The sequence below is a fragment of the Vipera berus genome (genome assembly GCF_964194415.1).
Source record: "Vipera berus genome assembly, chromosome: 4".
NCBI classification, from domain to species: Eukaryota; Metazoa; Chordata; class Lepidosauria; order Squamata; family Viperidae; genus Vipera; species Vipera berus.
In genome coordinates this window covers 52482332-52508300 of record NC_138206.1, presented here as the reverse complement: position 1 = coordinate 52508300, position 25969 = coordinate 52482332, and the positions used below count along the sequence as shown (strand labels likewise).

General features: G+C 36.9%; 1 protein-coding gene across 5 annotated transcripts in view; it reads left to right on the top strand.

Annotated features, from left to right (window-relative positions):
• Positions 1 to 2015: 2015 nt before the first annotated feature.
• Positions 2016 to 25969, top strand: part of SCAF4 (SR-related CTD associated factor 4) — a 65386-nt gene continuing 41432 nt past the window's right edge. For all 5 annotated transcript variants that reach the window (XM_081326320.1, XM_081326319.1, XM_081326318.1 and 2 more), the window contains exons 1-3: positions 2016 to 2242; positions 25177 to 25260; positions 25670 to 25714. In XM_081326320.1, coding sequence (XP_081182446.1) covers positions 2213 to 2242; positions 25177 to 25260; positions 25670 to 25714 — 159 coding nt within the window. In that variant the 5' untranslated portion in view covers positions 2016 to 2212. The remainder of the gene's footprint in view (positions 2243 to 25176; positions 25261 to 25669; positions 25715 to 25969) is intronic.

Below are 25969 nucleotides of genomic sequence, written 5' to 3'. Positions count from 1 at the left end.
AATCCCACTTGTTTGTACACATCATTTGTGTTTCAGGATTGGCACAAAATTAAGTTCTGTATGGTGCTTTTGAGCAGGAAGAACCAAAACACCTCCCTTGTTTTTTTTATTGCTTTTAGTGTAATTGACCCAGGCATCCTTTTGGATAGCCTGGGAGAATTTGGCCTTGGAACCACTATTTTCTGATCATTCCAATCCTCCCCTTAGGGTTTGCTGGTGTAAATTATCTTGAGTCTGATGCTGGTCAAGATTTCCATGAAACCTTGGAGCAGTTAATTCTAGCCTTAATGGTATTCCATTTGCAAACTTAACTCTAAAAAACAATCTCTGTTCTTGAATTATATTTGTGCTTCATAATGGTCTGGGTAAAACAGCAAAATAAAAAAATCAAGACTAAATTGCTCCTAATTTAGTGCTTACTGAGCCTTAACAATCACTGGCTATAGTAAGGAATGCAGTTACAATTAGTACATAGCTGCAACTGTTGAATTAACCATTTTGTTTTGGTAAAAATTTTCTATGCCTTAAATACAAACTTGACTTGAGCACTGCAGTGTCCTCTATTTGTGGCTACTCTTGAAAATTGGACCCTAAGAAGAGAAAATACCACACAACAGAACAAAACAGAAATTTACTTTGGAAATAATGACTCTGATTAATCCAATGCATTTCTACTGTATTAGATTACATCACATATTGTACCCAAATGACAGGCTGAGAGTTTTTAAATGGGGTTTTATATTTGTTCAGGGATTAAATTTAATTATTTTAAGTGTCTTTAACTTTTGTATTGTATTGACGTTTTTAAATACTTTGTAAACCGCCCTGAGTCCTATGGGAAAAGGGCGGTATATAAATTCAATAAACTAAACTAATGTAGCCTAAAATACATTGGACCACACAAAGACTTTTTACTCCAGCAAGTGATATTTTTCTTTTATCTTCTGCATGTTATCCTTTCTACATGGTATCTGTAGTGAAAGATCTGCAATGATCGTAACTCATTTTTCATTCACAGTTTGATATTTATGTTTAAATGTCTAAATTGATTTATGTAAAGCTGAGGTCCCCAAACTTTTGGGCACCAGGGACCGGTTCCGTGGAGAGAGGTATTTCCATGGACCGGAGGGGCTTTGCTTGTTTGTGTGGCCTGGTTGCTGGCATGCTGTGGCCCAGTACCAGTCCATGGACCGGGGGTTGGGGACCCCAGATTTAAAGGACCTTCATCTGTTACCAACCTGTCTGAATATTAGAAAATGCAAGACAGGGCCTGAAAATGTTCCTGCTTTCAAGGGACTTATTATGAAACAATGTTTTCTCTTACATAAATTCCAAACATATAGGATACATTCCCTTGTGAGTTATGATTTGGTCCCTACTGTTTTTGATGAAAAAGGTTTATTTTTATCTATAAATCTTTTAAAGACAAATTTTTACTATTTTGTTTATATCTTTTGCATTTTGTATTAAACTGTACAGTGACCTAAGTTTCCAATTTGAACTTAAAGGCTGTATATAAATCAAATATAATTTTTCGGTTTGGTAGACCCAGAAACCCTCAGTCCTGCAGCACCTTTAATCCCCATCAGCAATGGGTTCATTTCCAACCGTCCACAGGGTTACAACATTCGTTCTGACGTCTTTAAACTGTAAGAATGGACAAAGTAGCGAAGTTTTTAAATTGCCCTTTTGATTTTAACCAGCGTGTATTGTTTAACTGCTTGTTTGATATTGGTATTTATCGTTAACGTGAAGACAAGTCAGGAAAATGTTCATTAATCAAGGACAGGGTAGCCTTAACAGAGTCTTCGGAATATAGTCCAACAAAACCGACAACTGGAAAAAAAAGAAAGCTCAATCTCGTGCGTTTCCTTGCGCGCGTGCGCATTCGCTCGCTTCTGTGTCTATGGTTTTTGTCCCGCGGTCTCCTTCCTCCGATGGGTGGCGCGAGGCTTGGGAGGCCCTTGCTATCCCATGGTGCCGTTCGCGGCGTGCACTTTGCCATTCCGCTGGAGGGAGAGAGAGAGAGGGAGAGAGAGGGAGAGAGAGAGACAGTCTGTGCGAAAACTTCGCCAACGAGTCGCTGCGGGCTGCCGCCAAAACGGACATGTTAGCGCCGAGGCCCTGAAGGCGGGACGGCTGCTGAAAGCGACGTTCGGCGATCACCTTTCAGCTCCTCTCGCGCGGTAGCCTAGGCCGCCGACCGACAAACATGGAGGCAGTGAACGCCTTCAACCAGGAGGTGGGAATGGAGTCCGGCAAGCGAGCGCGGGACAGCCAGGCCCTGCCAGGGCTCGGCCTCTTTGATGGGTGGAGGTGGTTGTTGGCACGGCCCCTAACTGGAACTATGAGGAGGTGTTTAGTGGTTGGGACGGACTTGAGTGGAAGAATTATCGGGTTTTTTCCCCCCCTTAGGCTGTGCGGCCTCTCCTGGGCCCGGCATGTGTAAAGGCCAAGCTGCAGCAGAGTGACACGAGACTTAAGAGGCCTACCTCTGAGGGCTCTCCCCTTTCCCTATGAAGCCTATTAGCCCTCAGAGAACCGACCCAGTTTGCCGTGGTCCAAATTGTGCAGGAAACTTGGCAGAGCTGCTTAAGGGGGGTGGGGGGAGGGGAGGTGACCGAAAGAAAGGGAGCAGAAGTTCGTCGGTGCGCGCCTATCTGCGTGCTAGGTCACACTCCTCCTGTGGGTGGTGTGGGCATTCCCATTGTGTGTGTATGCGCCAGTTTGGTGAGAGATGGGGTGGAGCGAAGAGGAAGTATTTGGCCTTTTTTCCTCTACAGATGTAATGAAGAGCTCAGCGTCAGACAAACGGACAAATTCGTTTATGGTCTAGTATTTTCTCTTTCGAAACGGTAGACGCTTGAGCCCAGTCTCGAGCCTCGTCCACTTTTGTATTGTGGAAATGGGAAACGAATAAAACAGTAGTCTCAAATTGGCGAAGAGATTGAGGGAAGATGAATAGACACTCTGGAACATTTTGTCAGCAAGGTTGTGGTTCTGAAGAGGCGCTAGTGCTTAAAACAGTATTGAGCAAATAACTTAATTTGCAGACAGTACTGTAGAATTTCAAGCGGTGTCATACATTTCTTTGAAACGTTGCAGGAGGTTTTCCAGTAAGTCACAAATTAACACTCATAAAAGTACTCCTAAAAACTGAACTGATGGGGATATGTGTGTTTTTTTGTTTAGCTACATTATAGGTTTTCTCATGGTTTAACTTACTGAACAGAAAGCTCTCTAAAATTTCCAGCAATTATTGTAAATTGAACTATTGAATTACTATAGGTAGTCCTCGACTTACTACCACAATTGAGATCAGAATTTCTGTCATTAAGTAAGATGATTGTTAAGTGAGTCACACCCAATTCCGTGGTCTTTTCTGCCACAATTGTTAAGTGAATCATTGTAGCTGTTAAATGAATCTTTTGGCCTTAAGCTAATCCAACTCTCATTGAATGTGCTTGTTGGGGGAAAAAAAAACTGGAAAAGTTGCAATCATATTAAATGCATTCTGGTTGCCAAATTCTGATCACGTGACTGTGGGCATGCTGCAATGGTCGTAACTGCAAGGACCAGTTGTCACTCTTGTAACTTTGAATGAGTGGCTGTAAATCAAGGACTACCTGTATATCCCTCCTGGTTAAATATAGATACAAGGCTACATGTAGGTAATTTGTAGCTACATATGACAAAACTGCTTGCAAAGCACAATTTGTTACAAAAGTGGTGGACTCTGATTTTTGGATCCATAAAGCATTAATCTTTAAATTAGGTGAATAACAGGTAATATATGTACAATTGTCTAAAGTTTAAATGCTTCTCATATGCTTTTCAGAGCTGCTATACTTGGATAGCAGATTTAGAATGTGACTCTTTTCTCTGGGTTGGATAAAGATGCTATAAAGCAGTCTTTCTTAACATTGGCAGCTTTAGGATGCTGGCTGGGAAATTCTGGAGTTTAAAAACTGCCAAGGTTGAGAAGGTAAAGTGCTGACTTACTTTGAGTCAATAAATGTAATTCATCTATATTAAAAAAATTTCCTAGTATTGCCTTCCCTGATGTGTTGCCTTGCAAATGTATTAATCTGTGGCTCCTAGCAGCTGGGATTCTGTGCATGATTAGTGTAGGATTTCTTTCTATTTTGTGTCTGAAGCACATATGCAACGGCTACCATATCAAAAGAGAATGGTGTTATAAGATCTGGAGAAGGATTCAACTCTTTAGGAACTGTAGTCCAATATATGATGTTAGTGAAGTGACACCAGATTAAAGAAGATTGCTGGACACTATATTAGTAATTGGAAGGGGTATTGTCACTTCAAAATAGACACCATTTGACTGTCGCATACTATTGTCAGTAGTTGTTTACTTTTGAAATAATATTTAATTTCAATAAGATTTCCATAAGAAAATGGAAAGTTGCCTAATGATTCATACTAAGTAAATACAATTTTGCAGTGTGCCCTAGATAGGATAAGGTCTGAGACATAATGAAATAGTCATAGAATTCAGCTTTATTTCTATATAGCAATTGCATATATGTATCCTTATTATAGCAGAAGGAGCTGTACTACTCCCACTCTCATACAAGTTCAATAGCTGGAGATTAAAGTATATATCTCTGTGTGCTTTGTGATTTCTCTTTTCTCTCAATGGTGGAACAGCTGATCCTTGAGTTGTGGGTGCTTCAGTATTATACATTTTCAATGGTAGGAGGATTCCTATGCTAGGCAAGGGTTTGGACTAGAAGACTTCCAAGATCTTGCCATTCCTGTGATTCTATTTCTTTCCTGCACATTCCTAGGGATACAGAATGAGAAATATTTATTCTTCATGTCCCTAGTGTTATAAGGCAGTTGAGAGTTACATTTGCCCCTTGTTTTTAATTTGGGTAACTTAACTCTTAAATGTTTATTGATATATAGCAAAGAGAAATTTTATTGTCTACAGAAGGGTAGTTCTGTTCATTCCTACTGTTTCAATAACAGTATAAGCAGTAATTAAATAGTTTTAATTACATTTATTTGAAAAAGATAGCATTTATCTTAAAGTCATTGTATTAAAATTATTTTTAAGAATGTTAGCCTTGTGGTTAATTTTCAAAGTGAATGAATGTTGCGCTTAGATAGAGTTAAAGGTGTCTTATATGCAGAGTTGCTTATCAGTAAGATGAATGGCATAAAAATTTAATAGATGAATAAAATATGTAATTGAATACTTTCTTCTCAAGCAATTTTAGGTTTATTATTTAAAACATTTTAATGGAAATAGCCCTCCAATGATGTCTTCATAAATATATTAAAATTGTAGAACTAATCAATCAACAGAGTCAAAGCAGTCACCATAATAAAATCATTTAAAAATATCACAGTAATTTGAAATTGAAACATCCCAAACTTGAAACATTCTATTTCAAGAATATTACTCTGTGGTTTAAAACAGCTTTTCCAACTTCAGAATATGTTGGCCTAGTTGTTGTGGAAGTATTTTGAACTGAAAATACATTCACTCAAAATAGAAGTCTTGAAACTTCCTTACAAATGAATGGTGTGGCGTAATGAACATTAGATAAGATGTAAGTGTGAGAACTTTACTCAAGGAGCCTTCTGTCTTGTTTTGACAGAGCCCTCAAAGAAAGGTCACAGAGAAAACCCTCTGATTCAGATATTAAAACATGGATAAATTGATATAAATTAAGAAACTACTTCAAGTAATTCACAAGGATTTACAGTGTACCTGCCAACTTACAGTACAAACTTTAGTTTCAGTATAAAATGGTTATATTTCCTTCTGCCTCTAGTCATGAGTATTTTATTTTTACTTTCTGTTCTGACACCTGAACTAAGAATAAAGGAGAAACATGGAAAAGGAAAAAAATCCACAATTTTGTCTAATTTGTAAATTCTTATGGTCCTCACAAAATGTATTAGCTTTTTCTTTATAGGTAAAACAGCATAAGTATAGTACAGTATAGTGCAGTGAAAAAGTTGCAAAGCTTGATTGCAAGAATGAAAGTATAGAGGAAGGAAATCCCAAATACTTTCTATCATTAGGTGGCAAGCACTATTCTTAATGGTTGTCTATTTTTGAGATGTATACATGATACATACAATTCATTCAAGAACATTGCCTGTAGACCTGGAAAGGTAACTGTTGTGTAAATATGCAATGATTTTAGGAAATCAGAATGTAGTACAAATAGTTCCCAGTTTAAGAATGAGTTCTGTTCTTGAAGTCTGTCCTTAGGCCCAATTTCTATGTAACCTGGAACAGTTTAGTGCAGAAGTCCCCAAAATTTTGGGCACCAGGGACTGGTTCCGTGGAGAGAGGTTTTTCCACGGACTGGAGGGTGTGTGGTTTTGTATGCTGCCTGCATCCCATGGATGGGGCTTTGCTTGTTTGTGCGGACCGGTTGCTGGCATGCTGTGGCCCTGTACTGGTCAACGGACCAGGGGTTGGGGACCCCTGGTTTAGTGTATAATATTGTGTAATAAACCATTGCATATTTAACTTAAAACATTGTGTATTTAACTCAATTTTGCTATAATAGGCTCTGTTATCAACCATGGATTGTTCTTAAACCAAGGAGCTCTTAACCTGGAGACTTGCTGTACAAGGAAAGACTGTTTCTACTATCATTTTCTAGAGATTGTCAATATAAGAAGCTTTTGTTTGCAATACTGTTAGGTTTTTTTCCATTTTATAGAGTGGTATGTATACAGTATGATGCGTTAGTTATAGAGGTAACCATTTGGGAGAGTTACTGCATACCTTCAGGCAAATATGTGTTACCAGTCTCCTTGCTCAGTACATCCTTATGTGGAAAAGATAATATTTTAATACTAAGTGTTAAAATCTAATTTAAGGTAAAATTAGGGAATGAAGCAAATATTAAAACATAAAGTTCATACTCTCTCCTCCTACTCCAAATTATGCACAATGTTTTATCAACAGTTGCTGGCAACTATTGTCAACTAGCATACGAAACCAAAATACTTTTTTTCACTATAGAGCAGTCCTCTTATGAGTAACTGGACTTTTGGGACTCTGGGTTTCTGATCTCACAATATGGGAATGTCACAGTCAATCCTGATGATACAACATTATTGTGAAGAAAGTTCACTAAATCGGTACTATATAAGGCAAAGGTCCCCAACCTTTTGGGCACCAGGGACCAGTTATGTGGAGAGAGGTATTTCCATGGACTGGAGGGTGCATGGTTTTGTGTGTTGCCTGCATCCTGCGTATGGGACTTTGCTTGTTTGTGCGGACCGGTTGCTGGTATGCTGTGGCCCAGTACCAGTCCATGGACCGGGGGTTGGGGACCCCAGATTTAAAGGACCTTCATCTGTTACCAACCTGTCTGAATTGGATGCAGTATTCCAAGTGTGGCCTTGGCTTTTTGGGCAGTTGCAGCACACTGATGGCTCATATTTAAGTGATTGTCTACTAGGTCTGACAATCTGGTACCTATTGCATCTGTGCTTCTCCACAAATCAGGAAAACGGTTAGCTCTTCCTTTCATAACATCTCCAGGATCTGGGAATTGTTTTGAATACCATTCCAGGTTTAGCTCCTTCCAAATGCTAGGAAACCAAAGAAGATAAAAAGTGATGACCTGCCAAATAGTGTTGAATTTATTTGGCAGATCATTCTTTTAATTTATATATGCAGATCCTTATGAAGTTACGCATGGTGCGGTTCATGGCCGTGGCTAAGGATCGTCCATAGGTTGTGCAGTGGATGATATTGCCTTTTTAGAAGGTGATAGCAACAGGGAGCTGAGCCAAAGTTCCACTGAACTTACACTTAGCAGAGTCATTTGAGTTTGGATGTCCAACTACCTTAATTTTCCATTAATGAGTTCTTTGTACTAGTGAATGTCTGGACAAGGCTGACCTCGGAGCCAGTATTTTGCTGTGGATGCTACTGGACTATGGATATCTCTGATACTGGCTTTCAGTTTTTTCTGATTAAGGGCTGCTGCTTTCACTTACTTCATTTCAAATCTAATTAAGGCATTATGTATCATTTCCAGTTTTTTTTACCAATACTTTGTTTGGTGCTATTCTTTGGACTTCTGCTGTTCGAATTTCTTTCTCCCTTAGTATTCTGTAAACTCAAAACCCTAGATAGTAAAAGTTATAAGGGAAACATTCCCATTCACCCTAGTCACATGTGATACTAGCCTTCTAGATTGGGGTGCCTACTGCATGGCTATGTGATCCATAAATGCTGGACATTCGGGTCTGTTTGAACATTCACTATGTCATTAGCACAATGCTGTCCTGGTGGACAACAACACAACCTGAATTTTTATCAGTTGCCAAAGAGTTTTGGTTTATAGTGAGGAAGTCCTGTAGATCAGGGTCCCCAAGCCCCGGTCCGTGGACCAGTACTGGGCCGTGGCATGCCAGCAACCTGTCCGCACAAATAAGCAAAGCCCCATCTGCAGGATGCAGGCAGCACACAAAACCACGCACTCTCCAGGCCGCGTAAAAACCTTTCTCCACGAAACCGGTTCCTGGTGCCCAAAAGGTTGGGGATCTCTGCTCTTAAGATAGAGCTTCATCTCCTATCCTCTCAACAGAGCATATCTGAAGTTGAATGATAGATTGGTTGAGCTAATGTAATGGTATGTGGGAATGATCTTGGGAGGCAGAAGGAAGACCTGCAGTCTAGGAAACAATCTGATTAGAGGGGACTCAGTCCTGAGGTGGGGGGGAAAGCATGGGAATTGTTTCAGAAGGGACCCTCTCTAGTTTTCTGGAGACTCTAAAGTGAGGAGGGAAGAAATGCAAAATGGGTGCAAGGTGGTCCAGGCGAGAGGCACAGCCAGATGACCTAATCCTACATTATTTTAAAGTTACATTAGTGTTTTCCACTGTACAAGTATAGATTGTGTTGCCAAGCAAGTCACCAGTTCATTTTGTGGTTTTCTTTGGAGGGAGCCATAGACTTTGAGATTCAGTATTGGTTCAATTGCCCACAAATCTCTGTTGTACCTCCTCAGTTAGAAAGTCCAGCTTCATCTAGAATTGAAGTGGTTACAGTTGCAATTCGCAGGTTAAATATCAGGCCTTGCAAATACTGTGCTTTAACCTAGCCTATTCTCCTGCTGAACATCAGTAGTCCAAACATATGAAATCACCAGTTGTACCTTTGCTGCTAGCAAAGGAAGAAGAAGATCTGGTCCATCACAGCTTCAGTTGTTCATTTATAGTTCTTCTTTGGTTTAATATGTCCTGAAGTCAATTTTATAGATTTTTTTTCCTGCAAGGCATGGAAAGAATGTAAAACATACCTAGCTTCTTGTGCATGCACAAGAATGAAGGCTATTGCTAAGCACATTGATTTGTGCTTAGATTGTAAGCCGCCCTGAGTCTTCGGAGAAGGGCGGGATATAAATGGGATTAAAATAAATAAATGAAATAACAAACATGCACAGTACAAATGGTAATCTGATTTATAAAAAAACTTGATTTGTGCAACAGTTCTTAGAATGGAATGGGTATGTAAACTGGGGACTGGCCTTTTCCAAGCAGGACTTGACGACGGTCTGGAATACAATAAAGATGTCAGTGCTGGTTTGAGGCCTTCCAGATTCCCAGGGACCATCCACCTCCATGTGTTCATACATCATAATATTACTTTCTGAAGTCATAATCTATTTCATAGGTTTCCTTTACGTCATCTCCAACCGGTTCTAAAAATGCCACTGTACTATTGTTTTGAACTCATCCACTAATTATTCAGAAACTGCTTTCTTTGCAACCATAACTATGATCAGACAGTGATTGTAACTGTTGGTTTGAGAAGAACTATGTAAACTATCCAGTCCTTGTGGTCCTATATATGAATCCCAAGGTAAACTTAACATATGACTGTTCAGAACACAAAATTCAGCCACCATCTTAAAGAAACAGCAGTACAAATTAGCCATCAGAAGAACTACCTTAAAAGTATCAGGGCTACCTCTTTGTTTTCTTTCAGTAAGCTCTTCTCTGCCATCTTGTAACCTCCAGTACAACCAGCTTGATAGAAGCTTACTGTACTTTGTCCTTTTCACCAGTCCTTCACTGAACAACTTATTCAGAATGGCAAAATGGTCTTCCTTAAATTAGACACTTCATTTCCAAGTCTTGGCCAATGCCTTTTTGGCAGTGGAATTATAATTGTAATCAGTGGCTAGTACCTCCCCTTACCTAAAAAACACTCTCAAGCTACTGTAGCAAAATAGAGCTTTGAATTTTATTAGTTTTCCAATATTACAATAATATCTTTAAAGAGCAACGTGGTGTCCGGGTTACAATAGTTCCATTTCAGACAAATACATATTATTACAAATCTCCAAGTTATTATAACCAATACTTCCTCTCTCTCTTTTCCTTTAATATATACTATCTCTTATCTAAATTAACATATTTCTTATTGCTACCCATCAGTCATTTAATAGTTTTTTAATATATATATTTATCAATCTTTTAGTATATTTCATATTTTAACATTCCATCTTTAAAACATCAAAGACCTTATCTATTTTTCTAGCTTTAATTTTACATTGATATTGAAATTAAAAAGATTTCTCATTTTCATATTACTAAATAACCTCCTTTCCCTTTACACAATTTTCTTCAATACCTAGTAATGTAATCCAGTTCTTATTTATTTCATTTCCATATCCATATCCATATCAGTCATACAATATTTAGAATAGTAGTAATTAAAATACCAATTGCAAGGAGGAGAAAAAAAGGGAGGACAATATAATATTCTTGTTTCTCATTTCTAGTTTCCACATGTTAAAAATTAACCAAACTTTATTCCATTTCGACATTTAATCCTTTCATGTCTCTACATCCAAGTATATTAGTTACATTCTATCATTTTTAGCATATATACATCTTAACCCATATCATTTAAAGAACTCTATATTTCAATGTTAGTATTCATACATCTGTATTTTTTTTATTTTTTTTTTAGTTAATCAGTATTTTTATCTACTCATCAAAACAATCTCTCGTAATCCCAATACAATCCTGTCCATTTTAATATTATCTATTTCAGGCCTCTTAAAAATGTTCATATTTCTTCAATCTTATTGTTGCTTTCTTCCTTTGCCATGTCATTTTACGCTTCTTTGCCTCAGGGTCATCAAAGCATTCTTGTATTACTATATCATATTGAAGTGGCCCTCCAGTCTCCACCTTTGAAGGATTGAAGAATCTGCCAACAGCACCAAATCTTCTCATTATTTTTACCTCTTGATATAATTGTCCTGGTCCAAATAAACTTCCTTCCATATTTTCTCCATTACAATCATCAAAAACCTGTATTTGTTGAATATTTAATTCTGCCAATGTATTTAATTGTTCAATTTCTTCTGTTAAGTTCTGTCCCAATAAAATATTAATTGTAGTCACAGTTTAAATTTGGGTTTGTTTCATTGAGATGCTTTCTAATTCTTTTCCAAAAGCTCTTATTTCATCGCCAGCTGTAGAAAGGAACTGATAAGTTTGGTAAGATATTTCCCACATAGCATGGATTTGTTTTTGAATCTCTTCCGTCGTAAAATTTCACATCTGGTGTTCAAGGTTACTCTTATCTTGTTTTTCTTAAATATTTTCTTCGTTTTTTTAAAGAGAAAGTCAGAATTGCAATTTCAAGTTTAGCCACTGGGTGTCCCCCAAGTACTTTGGAAATGCTTTTTTTATTATTTCTTTCTTCAACGTTTTTTTTTAAAAAAGCACCCCTGGGCTTGTTTGCCGCTTTTTGAAGGGAGGGTTAAATTTCCCCCTCCCCCTCCACAGGGGGGAAAGTACTTAGCAGCTTAATTAAGTGTAAAGAAGATTAAGGTATAAGAGAGGAATCTTACCCCCGTCTCTTCCACGCTGCTTTAATGTTGCCTGATGGTAAGTTTGACTTTGGCTGTCTGCAGCCTAGTAACTGGCTTTATTCCTATGGCCAGTCTTTTGTCCGCTGGTACAAAGGGAATGCAGGCACTAATGGGGGTTGCTGCTCCCCCGCGTTTCTGCAAAAGCCCCTTCTGTCTGGACACCCCTCCAGGGTGACTCTTAGGTCCTTTTAGGACCCCCCAGCGATGCGAATCTGGACGTGGAAGACAGGAGCCGTCTTCCAGACATCCATTGTCGGCTGTTGGCAAACCGGAAGTCTGCTATGAAATTTCTTTTTCTACAATACATAGAAGGTATCTACTCCCTTATCTACATCTCTTTTTAGCCTATGTAATTCCTATTAATATCTCTTGTCAGTACAAAAACTGGCTATGGGTTCTCTACTGCCATTTGGGACCTTCTGAAGAATTTTAGTTGCTTGAGCAACTGAAGTGGTACAATTCCACGTTCTGAAGAAAGGCAAGGGCAAACCACTGCCATATTGTTTCCCCAAAACTAGAAGGGGCATGTTCCTATATCAGGTGTTGAACTCAGGTGGAATCTTTACCACTGGGATATGGAATGCTTTCTTTGTAGATAAACAATTTTGTGAAATGATATTTAGAGTAGAATGATTATTCTGACTTTTATACTGGAAATAAAGACTAACAATTAATCAGAGGAGTGGGGAACCATTCTCTAGTTCTGCAGGTTATTGTACTGTGTCTTGGAATAATTCACACATATAGCTTTATACATCTAACATACTTCATTTGCATAATTCTTAATTTATGACTGCATAATTATTAACCAAAGTGAGCAGTCAATAAATTGCATTCTTCCCTCCCACTATTGCTGGGAAGATAAGATAACCTCACCTCTATTGTTATTTTTTTTACTGTCGGCACAATGGTACACATCAAAAATGAAATTTAGTTGCCCACTCTCAAAGTGAACACATACATGACATAACATACTATATACAATATATGTATAGACCCATACCCCTACATATACATAACAAATATTAAACACTGTCCATCTTGAGAATATAATGGAAGGAGGAAGCTTGAGAGTTCACAAGGTTAATGCTGTATGGAATGAAACTGGCTGAATCTGGATGTTCTGCTATGGATACCACGAAGCCATCCAGAAGGTAACAAGGAAAACAGGTCGTGAAGAGGATGTGTAGTGTCCCAGACAATATGGCGGAACCTGCTTAAGCAACGCTTCTGTGCTATGTCCTGGATGGAAGGGAGGGAACTGCCAATGATCTTTTCGGCCATCCTCACAACACTTTGCATCGCCTTCCTGTCTGAAGCAGTGATGTTTCCAAACTAGACTGTGATGCTATATGACAGGATGCTCTTGATCGTCCCCTTGTAGAAAGTGGTAAGGATAGGAGAAGGAAGATGTGCTTTTTTCATGCAATGCAGAAAATGCAGGCACTGCTGTGCCCGCTTCACCAGTTTCTCCCTGTTGAGCGACCAAGCCAGCCTGCTTGTTAGCTGCACACCCAGGAATTTGATGCTGGTAACCATCTCCACAGGTAGATCCTTAATGCACAGAGAAGTGTGGCTGTGCCTACCTTTTCTGAAATCGACAATGATTTCATTGGTTTTTCTGGTACTTAAAACTAGGCTGTTTTCCTTACACCAGTTCACCAACCCCACAACCTCCTTGCGGTAAGCGCCCTCCCTGTGCTCAAGAAAATGGTATTTGAGGTATTTGTTCCAACTCACACATATTGGGGCCTTTTGGTAAGAAAATCAAGAATCCATTTGCACAAAGGAGTCTTTAAGCCCAAAAGGCCCAGTTTGTCTACTAGATGCTGGGGAATGATTGTATTAGATGCCAAACTGAAGTCAACAAATAACAAACGCACATGAGTATTTATTTGCTCTAAGTGCTTCAAGCTCAGATGGAGAACGGAAGAAATAGCATCCTCCGTTGAGCGATTTGGTCAGTAGGCAAACTGAAGTGTGTAAGTAATGTCCGTTATCAGCTTCTGAAAGCATTTCATAATGGTGGATGTCAGTGCAACCGGACGGTAATCATTGAGGCCTGCAATTGTGAACTTTTTTGATACTGGCAAGATGATGACCATTTTAAAAGATGATGGGACCACTGCCTGCTGCAATGGGAGATTGAAAATATCTGTGAGAACACAAGCCACCTCATCTGTGCATTCTCTAAGGACATGTCCAGGGATGTTATCTGGGCCTGCTGCTGTCTGTTTGTTAACTTTCTGCGGTGGACAGAGGTGACATCAAAGCTTAGCACTTGCTCATCAGGATGGGGCACAGCTTTCCTAGCAGGAGTGCTATTTGATGCCTCAAATCTACCAAAAAATGCATTCAGTTTGTTTAGGAAGTCTGTCGTCCTTGCATCTCGAGGGAGTCACCTTGTAAGCCATAATGGCCTGGATTCCTTGCCACATTCTCCTGGTGTTTGTTGGGTCTTGGCAATGGGCTTGCTTTGCACCTTTTATGGCACTTTTCAGATTTGCTCTGGCTGTTCTAAGTGCCAGCATGTCACCAGATTTAAAAGCCATGTTCCGTGCTTTCAGCATCTTGCAGACCTCATAAGAGCTACGTTTTTTCATTCTCCCTCATAACAATGCTTTTTAGGACACAGACATCTTCTATGCACTTTTGGATATATGCAGACACCATGGTGGCATACTCCCCAACATTTGTATGTTGGTTATCAGTAGCTGCTTCCTTAAACATGCCCCAATCCATGCACTCAAAGCAGTCTTGTAATGCTTCTATACTCTTACTCACACTCAAGCATCAATTTGTAGCAACTTGAATTTCATTATGAAGAACATTGTGATATACATATAAGCAAATACTTTGATCAATCATACCAACCTTTAGTCTGAAAGTAATGTATTGTATATGAAAAATATTGAGGTAGTATATATAATTCCATCTATTATATCCAATTATAGCATTTACATCAGAGGTGTCAAACTCGCAACATCATGTGATGTGTTGTGACGTATCGTGACTTTTTTTCCACTGCTGGCAATGGGGTGGGCATGGTTTTGGCATGATGCATCCGGCTCACGGGCCAGCAGTTTGACACCCCTGATCTACATGATTAAAAGTTTACTGGTTAAATTGAACTATCTGAAAAGTTTAGTGAGCTAGCTTAGTAGATGCAGTTTTTCCTGTTTTTAGGAAAGAAGATGACATCAATCTTCACCTAGCACCCATTATGACTGCAGCAGACTGGATGGCAGGGAATGGGAAGGAGGTCAAGTGCTTAGATAGAAATAGTTATGATATTTTTAGTAAACAAAAGATATTTTGCTACACACATGAATGTTAGTGATTTCTGTCTTCATAATATAGAATTATAAAGTGTAAGTGGCTGTGTTATAGAATTGGAGGTGCTTTGATAGAGAATGCAATGTCACAACATTAAGAATTATTCTTGGAATAAGAAAGTATATACTTTTCAAATTTTTTTATTTTGGAGTATATTTGGTGATATAATTCTTGTTTTGAAGAAAATTGTTTGGTCCTTTGGTTCTGTCGCCACTTCACAGAAGTATGTTTGACAGTCATAAACTGTTATCATGTAACAGTTTATGAATAACACGAATAACAAAAAAAAAATCATCTTTTTTATTTGCCTCTGTCTATTAAACTCACCAAATAAATGAATAAAGTATCTCGGCGTTGCTTATGGAAATTTGAAATATAATTAATAAATTGTATTGCATCCCTATCTGTAATGCAAGGTAGGAGGAACCTGCAAAATGTTTCAAATTTAAACAGTTATCTCAGGATTTAACTGGGTTGTTTACCCGAAAGTAAGACCTACCCCGAAAATAAGCCCTAGTTTTGGGGCGAGGTGCATGCCTAAAAATTAAGGTTGGGTGGCGGTGAGAGGGAGCTTACCATTGCAGCCAGGCCTCCCATGGATCAACACTTGCCGCGAAATGGGACAGCTGGATGGGGCTTTATTTTCGGGGAAACACGGTAGAAGTAGCATGGTACTATTCTGACTATCCTAGAATTGCTTCAAGCTTGAAACATCTATTTTAGTTCAAAACATATATCCAGTACCTACTTGAATGTAGCCATTTTGAGTTCAGGGTGTTTTAGCAGCAGGCACGATAGCATTGCAAGAGAGAGCTTCAAACGAGAAAGCAAAAGTTTTGAATTTTTTTTGTACACTATTAATTTGCATACATAGCTGACAGATTGCATTCTGTGAACTATCATAATATAGGAGAGGGAGTAAAGGTCTTAAGTTACTGTTGGGTCATGGTAAGATATTAAGAAAATGCCCTAATTGGAAGAATAGTTTTCATCATGGAACCTTTGTCCTCAGGAGGCAACATTCTTCCCTTGTTTTATGTGCCCAGTGATAGACATTGTAAGTGATGCTTTGTTCCACTGTGCTGACTCTAGCATTTCTGTTCTCTGATTTTAAGAAATGTTTTCCATATTGGTTTTGTTAAGGGCTTTTTGAAACTCACTCCCCCAAAAGAAAGATCTCAGATTTCCTATTCTCTTTTCCAAAAGTTGTGGTCTGGTCAAATAATCTGTATTAGCCAGCTGTTTTCATTAGTATTACTTTGATTTGTTTTATGTAATAAAGGATATGAATACAATATGAAAATACTGGCAAAAAATCTTGTGTGGAAGAAAAAGAATCTTCCATTAAGATGTTTCCATTTTCCTCCTGGAGAAAATATTAAAAAAATCCAATACCATATTGACATAATTCTTCTAAAGAATGAATACATCAGTGACATCTGAGTATACCTTATTCATTTGGGCAGTTCGGGTAGCTATTTTGGGAGATGGTTGGAATAGTAAAATAAATCATTCCTGAAATGTTCTGTTAATAATGTTAATCTATGCCTATTAAGGATGGAATATTTATAAAATATTTTTGCAGAAGTTGATTTTTAAAAAATACAAATGTCATTTAAGTTATCCTTCCCATTGTACTTTTCCATATACAATATTGCTTCAGTAAAATGGAGTAATTATAGGAAGAGAAAGCATAAGGTTTGTTATCAGAACATAGAACAACAGACTGATTTGAAATTGGATGTAAGAAAAGACAACATGGAAGCTGCTTGAATCTAAATAAAAAAGAATAAAAAGAATGTGTGGGAGTTGAAATAATAGGAGATATGAAGAAAGTTTAGTATAATGATAAAATCAAGGAGGCGGTGGAAGAAAAATCCATATAAGAGTTTTTTTGCAAAAACTGCAAAGGATATTGAGTAATGTGCCTATACTGAAAAATAATTTTTCAATTATTTTCAAAGTCAAAGAGAGAAAGGAATGGTTAAGAGGCAGAGAAAATAGAGACTAATTCTGATGGAAATAAAAATAGCTTGCAGGTATGTTAAAGGAGCTAAAGAAGGAGCCTGTGAAAGAGTGAATGAAATATAAAAAGTAATGATATTAAAACTGAATTTGAAATTTGAAATAGTTTTAGAGGTTCTTGGATAATTGGGGTGACTATCAAACTTGTACAGTTTGATTGCTATCTGGATAATTATGTGCATTCAATACCAGTGATTGTATGTTCTATTCACTGAGTCAAATTCTGTCAGGTGTGAAATTTAGGTCTACATGTAAAGATTCAGTGAAACTGATTTATTGCTAAAACCTATGCACAGGAATCCTTTCAACTAATGGTCAGCACCTGGTGAGAGTTAGATAAGGGTCAATGGAGTTCAAGGGGGATTGAACTTTGTTTGCTTGTGCTACATAGGGATTCTAGGCTGATCACTCTTTTCACTCTTAACTCCAGGTTTTGCCATTCCTTCTATAGCAGGCATGTCAAACTCGTGACGTCACGTGACATTGTGCGACGTATCATGACTTTTTCCCCATTGCCGGCAATGGGGTGGGCGGGGTTTCAGCATGACACATCCAGCCCACGGGCCGGGAGATTGACATGCTTGTTCTATAGAATCCAAGAGAAGTGTAATATTGTTTTGTGAGCATGAATAGCAATCTCTTCACTTAGATGAGTTAGCTGTCAACTTTTAAACCATTATGAATTATTTAGGGTTTTCAAGAATACTCTGAAATCATTAGTGTTTTGTCAATTGTAATCCATGAAAAATTTAAATAGTTTGGAGTAAAAGTTAGAACTTCAGTTTACCATTGCTTCAGTTCTCAAAATGGCCTTTATAAGGGTAAATGGCCCGTATGTTCAGAAGAAGGCCAGGAATAGAGAGGAACTATAAAAACCATGAAAGTTGAAAATATATATAGGGCTTTTAAGCAGTAGGAAGAAATTAGATGGTTTTAAAAGTAGAATTGTTCATTGTGCATCTGAATTGGTACCATATAAATTCGGTAATAAAAATGTAGGGTATGACATAGAAATCCAATTAGGAGCTTTATGAATTGCTTAATTGCTGAAGAGATTTACTAAAAAGGCATTTAAAGTTTTAATAAAAGTATAAAACGGTATATTCACGTAAATGTAGAACACTAGAATGAAAATGTTCCATTCAGCTTTTAGGAGTCATAAGAACTTACCACGGCTGGCAGAGGAAACACCAAGCTATAGCGTCAACAGTAAAGATAGAAAAGCCATAAGGAAAGATGGATTTGACTTAACCTTATGTAAATTATTGGGGGAAACTATTGAATCTGAAGTTCAGTGTTTTAACAGTACTTAGAAAAAGAATGATCAAGAATCATTCAGGCAAATAAAGCTAATAGTATTGCTCAAATTTACATTCAACAGTTAGTTGGACTAGGTTTTCCTGGGAAAACAAGTGACAGATTCCATTGTTTACTTGTTTTATTTATGCCTAATAGCTGCATTAACATGTTTTATAGAGTGGAATTAGACTTTGGAAAAAATACTTTGTTTTATATTACAGGTATATTCCATATAAAGTACAGAGGTTTGCATCAATTTAATTTCCATATTTTCCTTGAGAAGTGGAAATAATTTTGTATTTTTCATTTTAGGGATTGAACCGTTAGTTGGTTATATCTGAGTTAATGCTAAAATACAAACATTAGGGATTTAATAATTGCATTCCAGTACTAAGGAAAATGTCATCTTTTTTTATTATGAGGCATGATTAGAAATTATTACTGTAAATCAGAATTTACCTCTATAACTGGCAGAGGAGAATTGAAGTTTGTAGCGTTAGTTCAATAGCTTTAAGTATCTTGAGAATTACAGTCCATAAAATTTTGGAACAATTTTTAAAATGTTTAAAAAGTAGCAAAATAAAATTATACTGATATACAGTATGTCAAATATAATTTTATTTTGCTACTTTTAAAACATTTACAAATTTTTAAGTAAGTTAATCTTTCAAGGCAGAATAAGTTGAAATGTGGAATATATAAAATAGCTGTCAAATTGGTGAGTTGCTCAAATCACAATTAGTACTTGAAGTTCTTCATATTTGAATTATAGGGGAATGCTTCAAATGTTAGACAGGCTAACTTGATTTTAGCAGAAAAGTCTTAATTGGTAAATTTACTGTACTACACAGAACTAGAATGGGAGTGGATAAATTGACTACACTTGCTTCTTCCTCTTGTTTCTTAGTGTTCTATTTTGATTCTTCTGATTTTTTTCCCTTTTATAGAACATAAACAGCAGCATATATGAAAAGCTTTATCATTATTATCTTTGGATATTTTGCTTATCTGTTTTTATTTTTTTGCTTTTTGTTATTAGCCTTATGATTAATATGCTATGTAAATGTTACATTTTTATATTCTTTTAGAGCAGGGGTGTCAAACTCGCAACGTCACGTGACGTGTCGTGACGTATCGTGACTTTTTTTCCATTGGCAGCAATGGAGTGGGCGTGTTTTTGCCATGACGCATCCGGCCTGTGGGCTGGCAGTTTGACACCCGTGTTTTAGAGGGTACATTTTCACTGTATAACCAAATAATGGTCTGGGACCAGATTTGAACTTGTGCTTTTAAAAGTAGATCTATTTGCTGACATTGCTACTTAGTTTAGTCATAAAGTTGTGGAAGTTCCTTGGTATTTTGAAGACCTAATTGGAGGAAAAACTTGAGGTAGATGATAAAGATACCAATAATGGAAGTCTAGCAATAAAGGAGAATATTTGTAGCTCAAGGTTGAATGGGGGATTCTTGGTGCTCTCTGAGCTTGTTTTCTTGCAGAGCTTTCGTTACTCAAACTAAGTAAAATCATCAGAGCTAGTCCCAAACTAGGTAACATTATCAGTGCTAGTCTAATGACTAAACTAGTTGGGATTATGAAATGTCTACAAGAAAACAACCAAGCGCAGAGAGCACCAGGGACCCCTCAATGGAATCTTATTATAACACAGTAAATAGTGAAAATATGTAATCTTACTTTAGTGGTCATGGCAATGAATAAATCATATTTTTACATCACCGCTGCATCTATTCCGTATAATTTATCTTAGTTGTTTAAAAGGTAGTTGTTAAGTGAAAGACCATTTTAATTTGCTGGGAAAACAGGATGTAGACAGACTTCTTAAAGAAACATACTATATATTCTTTAGGCTTTTTTTTACCTATGAAGTCAGCCAAAACTCAAGTCTATTGGAGTGGGTTTTTTTTAAGGCAAAAGAGTTTTAAATTGCAAAGGAGAATGTTTTTTTAAAGAAGCAGTACTGAATTTTTTCTTAAATGAAAATTACATCTTATATCTTCAGAAAACTATTATTCACTATTAACCTGTGTCCACTTGGATAGTAGCAGTCTTTGTTCACTGTCCATTTTAGGTTCATGGGTGGAAATTAGGTTAACCCGTGCAGGGGAGAATACAGAGACTAGTTGCTATAAAGCTTCATCAGGGTTAGCTTTAATATTCCTAAAATGGGTTTTACTGTACTATTCTGAAAATGAAGAGAAGAGAAAGATTTGGAGAAAACAGTAAAATCATAAAATATGAAGACCTGCAAATAGAAATAGAATGACTTTGGCAAAAGAAACAAATTTAATACCAATAGTAGGCCTGGTAGGTGGATAAAAATGGCAAATCCACTCTAAACATATGGCTGACTATGCAACCAACCATCATGAATAATCATAATGAATAATAATGAATATTAACCTGATGAGTTTGAGAGCTATGCTGGTGGTAATGTATTCTACCTGAATGGTCATACATGGCTGACAGGTTTCAGGAAGGAGCCAGACTAAGTGTGTCTACCAACGCATTTAATATGGTAAAAAACAGAAAAAAATTATACTGGTTATTGCCCAGGTCAACAAGGACTACATACTTTTTTAGAATTCTTGGTTATCTGGCAACAAGTGGGCAACAGGACTCAGGAGCTGTGTAACTCTGTAGCATTGCTGGAAGAATAACCTCAATCAAGCTAAAAGTATACTGTATACTGTGCTTGAAAACTGCACCATAATGACCTGCTATTACAAGATATAAACAGGGTCAACAAAGCAGGGATACTTAAAGTGAATGCTTGAACTGTGGAAAAGAATTTATTCAGACTCAAATACTCAGAACAATGAGTAGCAGATAGAGGGAGATTCATTACCAGAAATAAAATATTCAGAGATGCCAAACTGGAAGAGATTCAGAAAAATTGTGAAGATGGAAGATACTATAAAAACAATAGAATAGGAAAAGGAACTCGAATAACAACAATTGGAAATTTGGAAATATAATGGAAAAAGCTGATGTGAACTACGGAAATGATCACTTAGAAGAAGTAACAACAACAGAGAAGTAATAGCAACAGAGTACTATAAATTGGCACTAAAACAATTTATAGACTAATCCCCTCAGAAGAATTAAGAGAGAAAATTATGGTAAAAGCAGAATTACCAGTAGAAAGATAAAGACTGCCAGCATTGAAAGTGGTACTCCAAAAAGACCTGGCACCTATAATGAATTATGTAAATAATGCCTTTGAAGGATTAAAATACCTATTGAACAGACTGGATTGTTTGCTGTACAGTGGTGGTTACAGAAGAACTGGGTATAAAAATTAAAAAAAATCTAGATCTTATTCAATCCCAAAGTGGGAGATCAGATTGGATGCCAAGATAAGTAAAGATCAAGAAAGAGCAAAAATTGGAGAATATAAGAAGACAAGCCTAATTAAAACCCATGAGAAAATGAAGCAACTTTAGAAATCAGAAAGCAACAAATAACAGCAATAACTAGGAAAATTGAATGCTACGAGGCACTAATCATCCAATTTTAGTAAAATCAGCTATTTCAATCAGACTAGAGGTGATACTACCGAAGTATAAATGGCAACAAAAACTCTGAAAAGAATTGAATTTTGAAAAGATCTATGGGAATCTAAAAAAGACTTTAATAAAAATGCTGGATAAAAGAATATGAAGATGTATTTTGTATCAAACAGGAAAAAATGCTAATGAAATCTCACATTTGCTTATATAGATCAACTGAAGCTTTATGGAAAATCAAAAATTGAAATCCAGTCATTGACAAAGTGTAAGAATCTATAGCACAGATACAGCAATGGATTTTGGCCTAGAGAAATGTGCTACAGTAACAATGAATTGGGGTTAATTCCAGAACAGTAATAGAACTGAAATGCTAAATGGTCCAAGCTTCATGTGCCATCAAGATGAAGCCTATAAATATCTGGGCATCTTACAGTTGGATAACATCAACTATGGAAAAGTTAAAGGCTTGATTAGTAAAGAATACATGAAAAGAGTCAGAAAATTGCTAAAGACAAAATTAAATGGGAAACATCCTCAGAACCATCAATACTTGGGCCATACATCTAATAGGACACACTGGTTGAATTATTAACTGGACACAAGCTGAACTGGATAATTTGGACTGAAAAAAAGGAAATTGATGATTATTCACTATGCATTACATCCCCATAGTTATGTTGATAGATTATACTTGCCCTGCAGAAATAGAGGCAGAGGTTTACTTTAAGTCAAATAAGCTATCAACAAAGAAAAGCATAACATTGGCCGATTATGTAAAAGACTCAAAAATTAGAACTTACTGCATGTGCAAGAAACAAAACGTGATATCAAAACAATGTAATAAAAAGAATACTGGCAAAGAAAAGCACCATTCCAAAGGTGATTTCCAAAAAGCACTTGGACTTTCTTTTTTTTTCCCCTTGAAAATATTTCACTTCCGAACTGAACGGAAGAATCTTCTTGGATGAGAAGTGAAATGTTGTCAGGGGAAAAAAAGACAAAAACCAAGATCCAGTTGCCTTTTGGAAAGCATCTTTGGAACAACCCTGACCTGGATGATTGAGAATCTCCATAGACATTACATGGTCTATTTCTGCAAATAGTTGAGGGGAAAGGGGATAAAGATGAAACCTGGCAATCACTTACAATTGGAAAATTAAAAAATAAATAAATTGGAGACTTTGTTGTTCAAGTTATTTGAAATAATGCAATCAAGGCTGGAATTGAAAAATGACCAAATAATTTGGGGTGCAGATTGTGCAACAAAGCAGAAGAAACAGATCATATTTTAAGCTACCATGCTTTCCCCCAAATAAGACCTAGCTTGATTTTTTACATGTACGCCCAATATAAATCCTATCCCAAAAATAAGTTTTGGGGCGAGGCGCACATGTAAAAATTAAGCTAGGTCAATGGGTGTGTGTGGGGGTGGAGCTGCCCCACACGCCCTTCAACCGCTTACCTTAGGACTGCTGCAGCCAGGCCTCCCACATGCTGACACCTGTTGTGCCTCTGCGCAAGTTCGTCTGTGGCCACACTCCACGTGGCGCGTTGCGCTGCTGCTGCTAATTGCAGCAGGAGACCATGAGGCTCATCGTGCCACTCGCAATCGGTGTGATGAGCCTTCCGGCCTCCTCCCACAACCGGCGGTGATCGGCAAGATGCACTAAGCAGCCTCTTGTTGCTACCGGTGGCAGCGGTGCGATCAGCATGACGAGCCTCGCGGCCTCCTGCGAGTGGCTGCAGCAGAGCGATTGGCACGACGAACTCAGGCAGCGGCGCGACAGGTGTCGGGGTATGGGAGGCCTGGCTGCAGCAGTCCTGAGGTAAGCGGATAAGACATAGGCCGAAAATAAGACCTGGTGCCTTTTTTGGAGGCAAAAAAAAGATACGACCAGGTCTTATTTTCGGGGAAACACGGTAGTGCAAGAATATCACAGAAACTGATTATAAATATAACACAGTTGCTAAAATGATGCACTGGAGTATTTATAAAAATTGCCATGTGCCAGTAATGAAAAATTGGTGGAAAAATATAGTTGAAAAAGTAGTTGAAAATGACCAGGTTAAAATATTTCTGAATACAAAAAGTTTTGGCTAATAACATGCCAGATTTAACTCTTATTGAAAAGAAAAATAATTGGATAATTATGAATAATTGATACGGCAATACCAGGGAATAGTGGAATATAAGACAAAGCATTGGAGAAGATCACCAAATACCAAGATCTGAAAATTGAAGCTGAAAGATTATGGCATAAACCAGCCATTGTGGTCCCAGCGGTTATCCGCTTACTGGGTGTCATACAAAAAATCTTGGATGGCACAAAGACAGTTTGTACATTGACAAAATTTCCATCTGCTTGGTTCACACATATACTAATCTGATACATTATGACATCTTAGCTTTTTGGGAAGACCCTTGATGCATATCAGTGTCAACACCTGCTAAATGTTTAATAAGAAACAGTACATGGCACCAGTATATCTTTGAAGATGGTACAAGGTCATCTTAGCCAATTCTGTAACTGTTACATAGTAGTAGTTAGAGTATGTAGTTACTTTTAAGAGAAACTAGCAATTCTAAATGTCTTGTCCATTTAAAATGTTAAATGAGTTTCTTAAATCCTATCTACATACTTTACATTTTGTCTGGTTCTCAATTTTTTTTTATTTTTTAGTAGGTGCAAGGGAGTATAGGCAGTTTTTAGGCGTCCTTTTATCTCATTTTATCTTCTAATATTGAGGAGGAACTTGAAAATCACTCCTTTGCAGTTTTGCTTTACTTTCTTGACCATATAATTGATTTTCGTAGATTTCTAAAATAGAACATGATTTTATCCTAATGAGTTAAATAATTATTTATAATGGAATACTAATATATAGTATTATAAAGTAATAAAGTTTCATTTTCATAAAAAGTAGAGAACAGTCTTATCATTTTTAAGGTATTAAGGTTCCAAATCAGAATAAATAGTTTCATGTGTAATTTTATAATTTTATAATGATTACATAGTGTAGTAAATAACATATTTATCTAGAAATATTGCATTTTTAATTTTGCTACATTTCTTTTTTTTTTTTTTAGCTCTTCTCATTGATGGAGATGAAGCCTCCAATTTCTCGTGCAAAGATGATTCTCATTACTAAAGCTGCCATTAAAGCTATTAAGGTAACTTAATAAATAATATTTCTTCTGTCTTAGGCAAAGTTGCCCTATCATAGCAAAATGCAAGATTTGTAGAGTTTTATTATGTTTTTTTTTACAAATTAATTAAGAGTTTATGTCCATTTTCATTATTTTGTAAACCTTGAAGAATATTTGGATTCACCTTCTTAATATGTACTCTTCATGGTATGTGTAGAGGTCTTTTAAAAAATAATTTAAAAGAATTGTTCAAAAGAATTGAACTGATTTTTAAAAATTTCCATAACATTTACTAAAAGATTCCATCTTGCTTTTAATTATAATTGTTGTGCTCTGCAATTTATACCTGTAGAAATAAAAAGGTATTTTTCTATATGTTTTATGGAATGAAAGATTTCACACCAAATAAAACACATTTAATTCTTCCTTTCAGCTTTACAAACATGTAGTCCAAATTGTAGAGAAGTTTATTAAAAAGGTAAGTGGAATTACATAACTGAAATAAATTGTAAAGAGTCGGCAGTTTTCTTCCTATTAACATTTTGTCACATATAACATCTGAGAAAGGATATTGTACAAATCATGGAATTATCTTGCTTCCTAGGTTTCTTGGAGGCTGGCAGTGTAGAGCGAGGTTAAACTTGTTCCCTTAACAATTCTGATCAGGTTTGAAGTAGAATAGTTTGATCTTCATCCTGACAGCATTCTGTTTGGGTGGATGGAAAAACTGCTA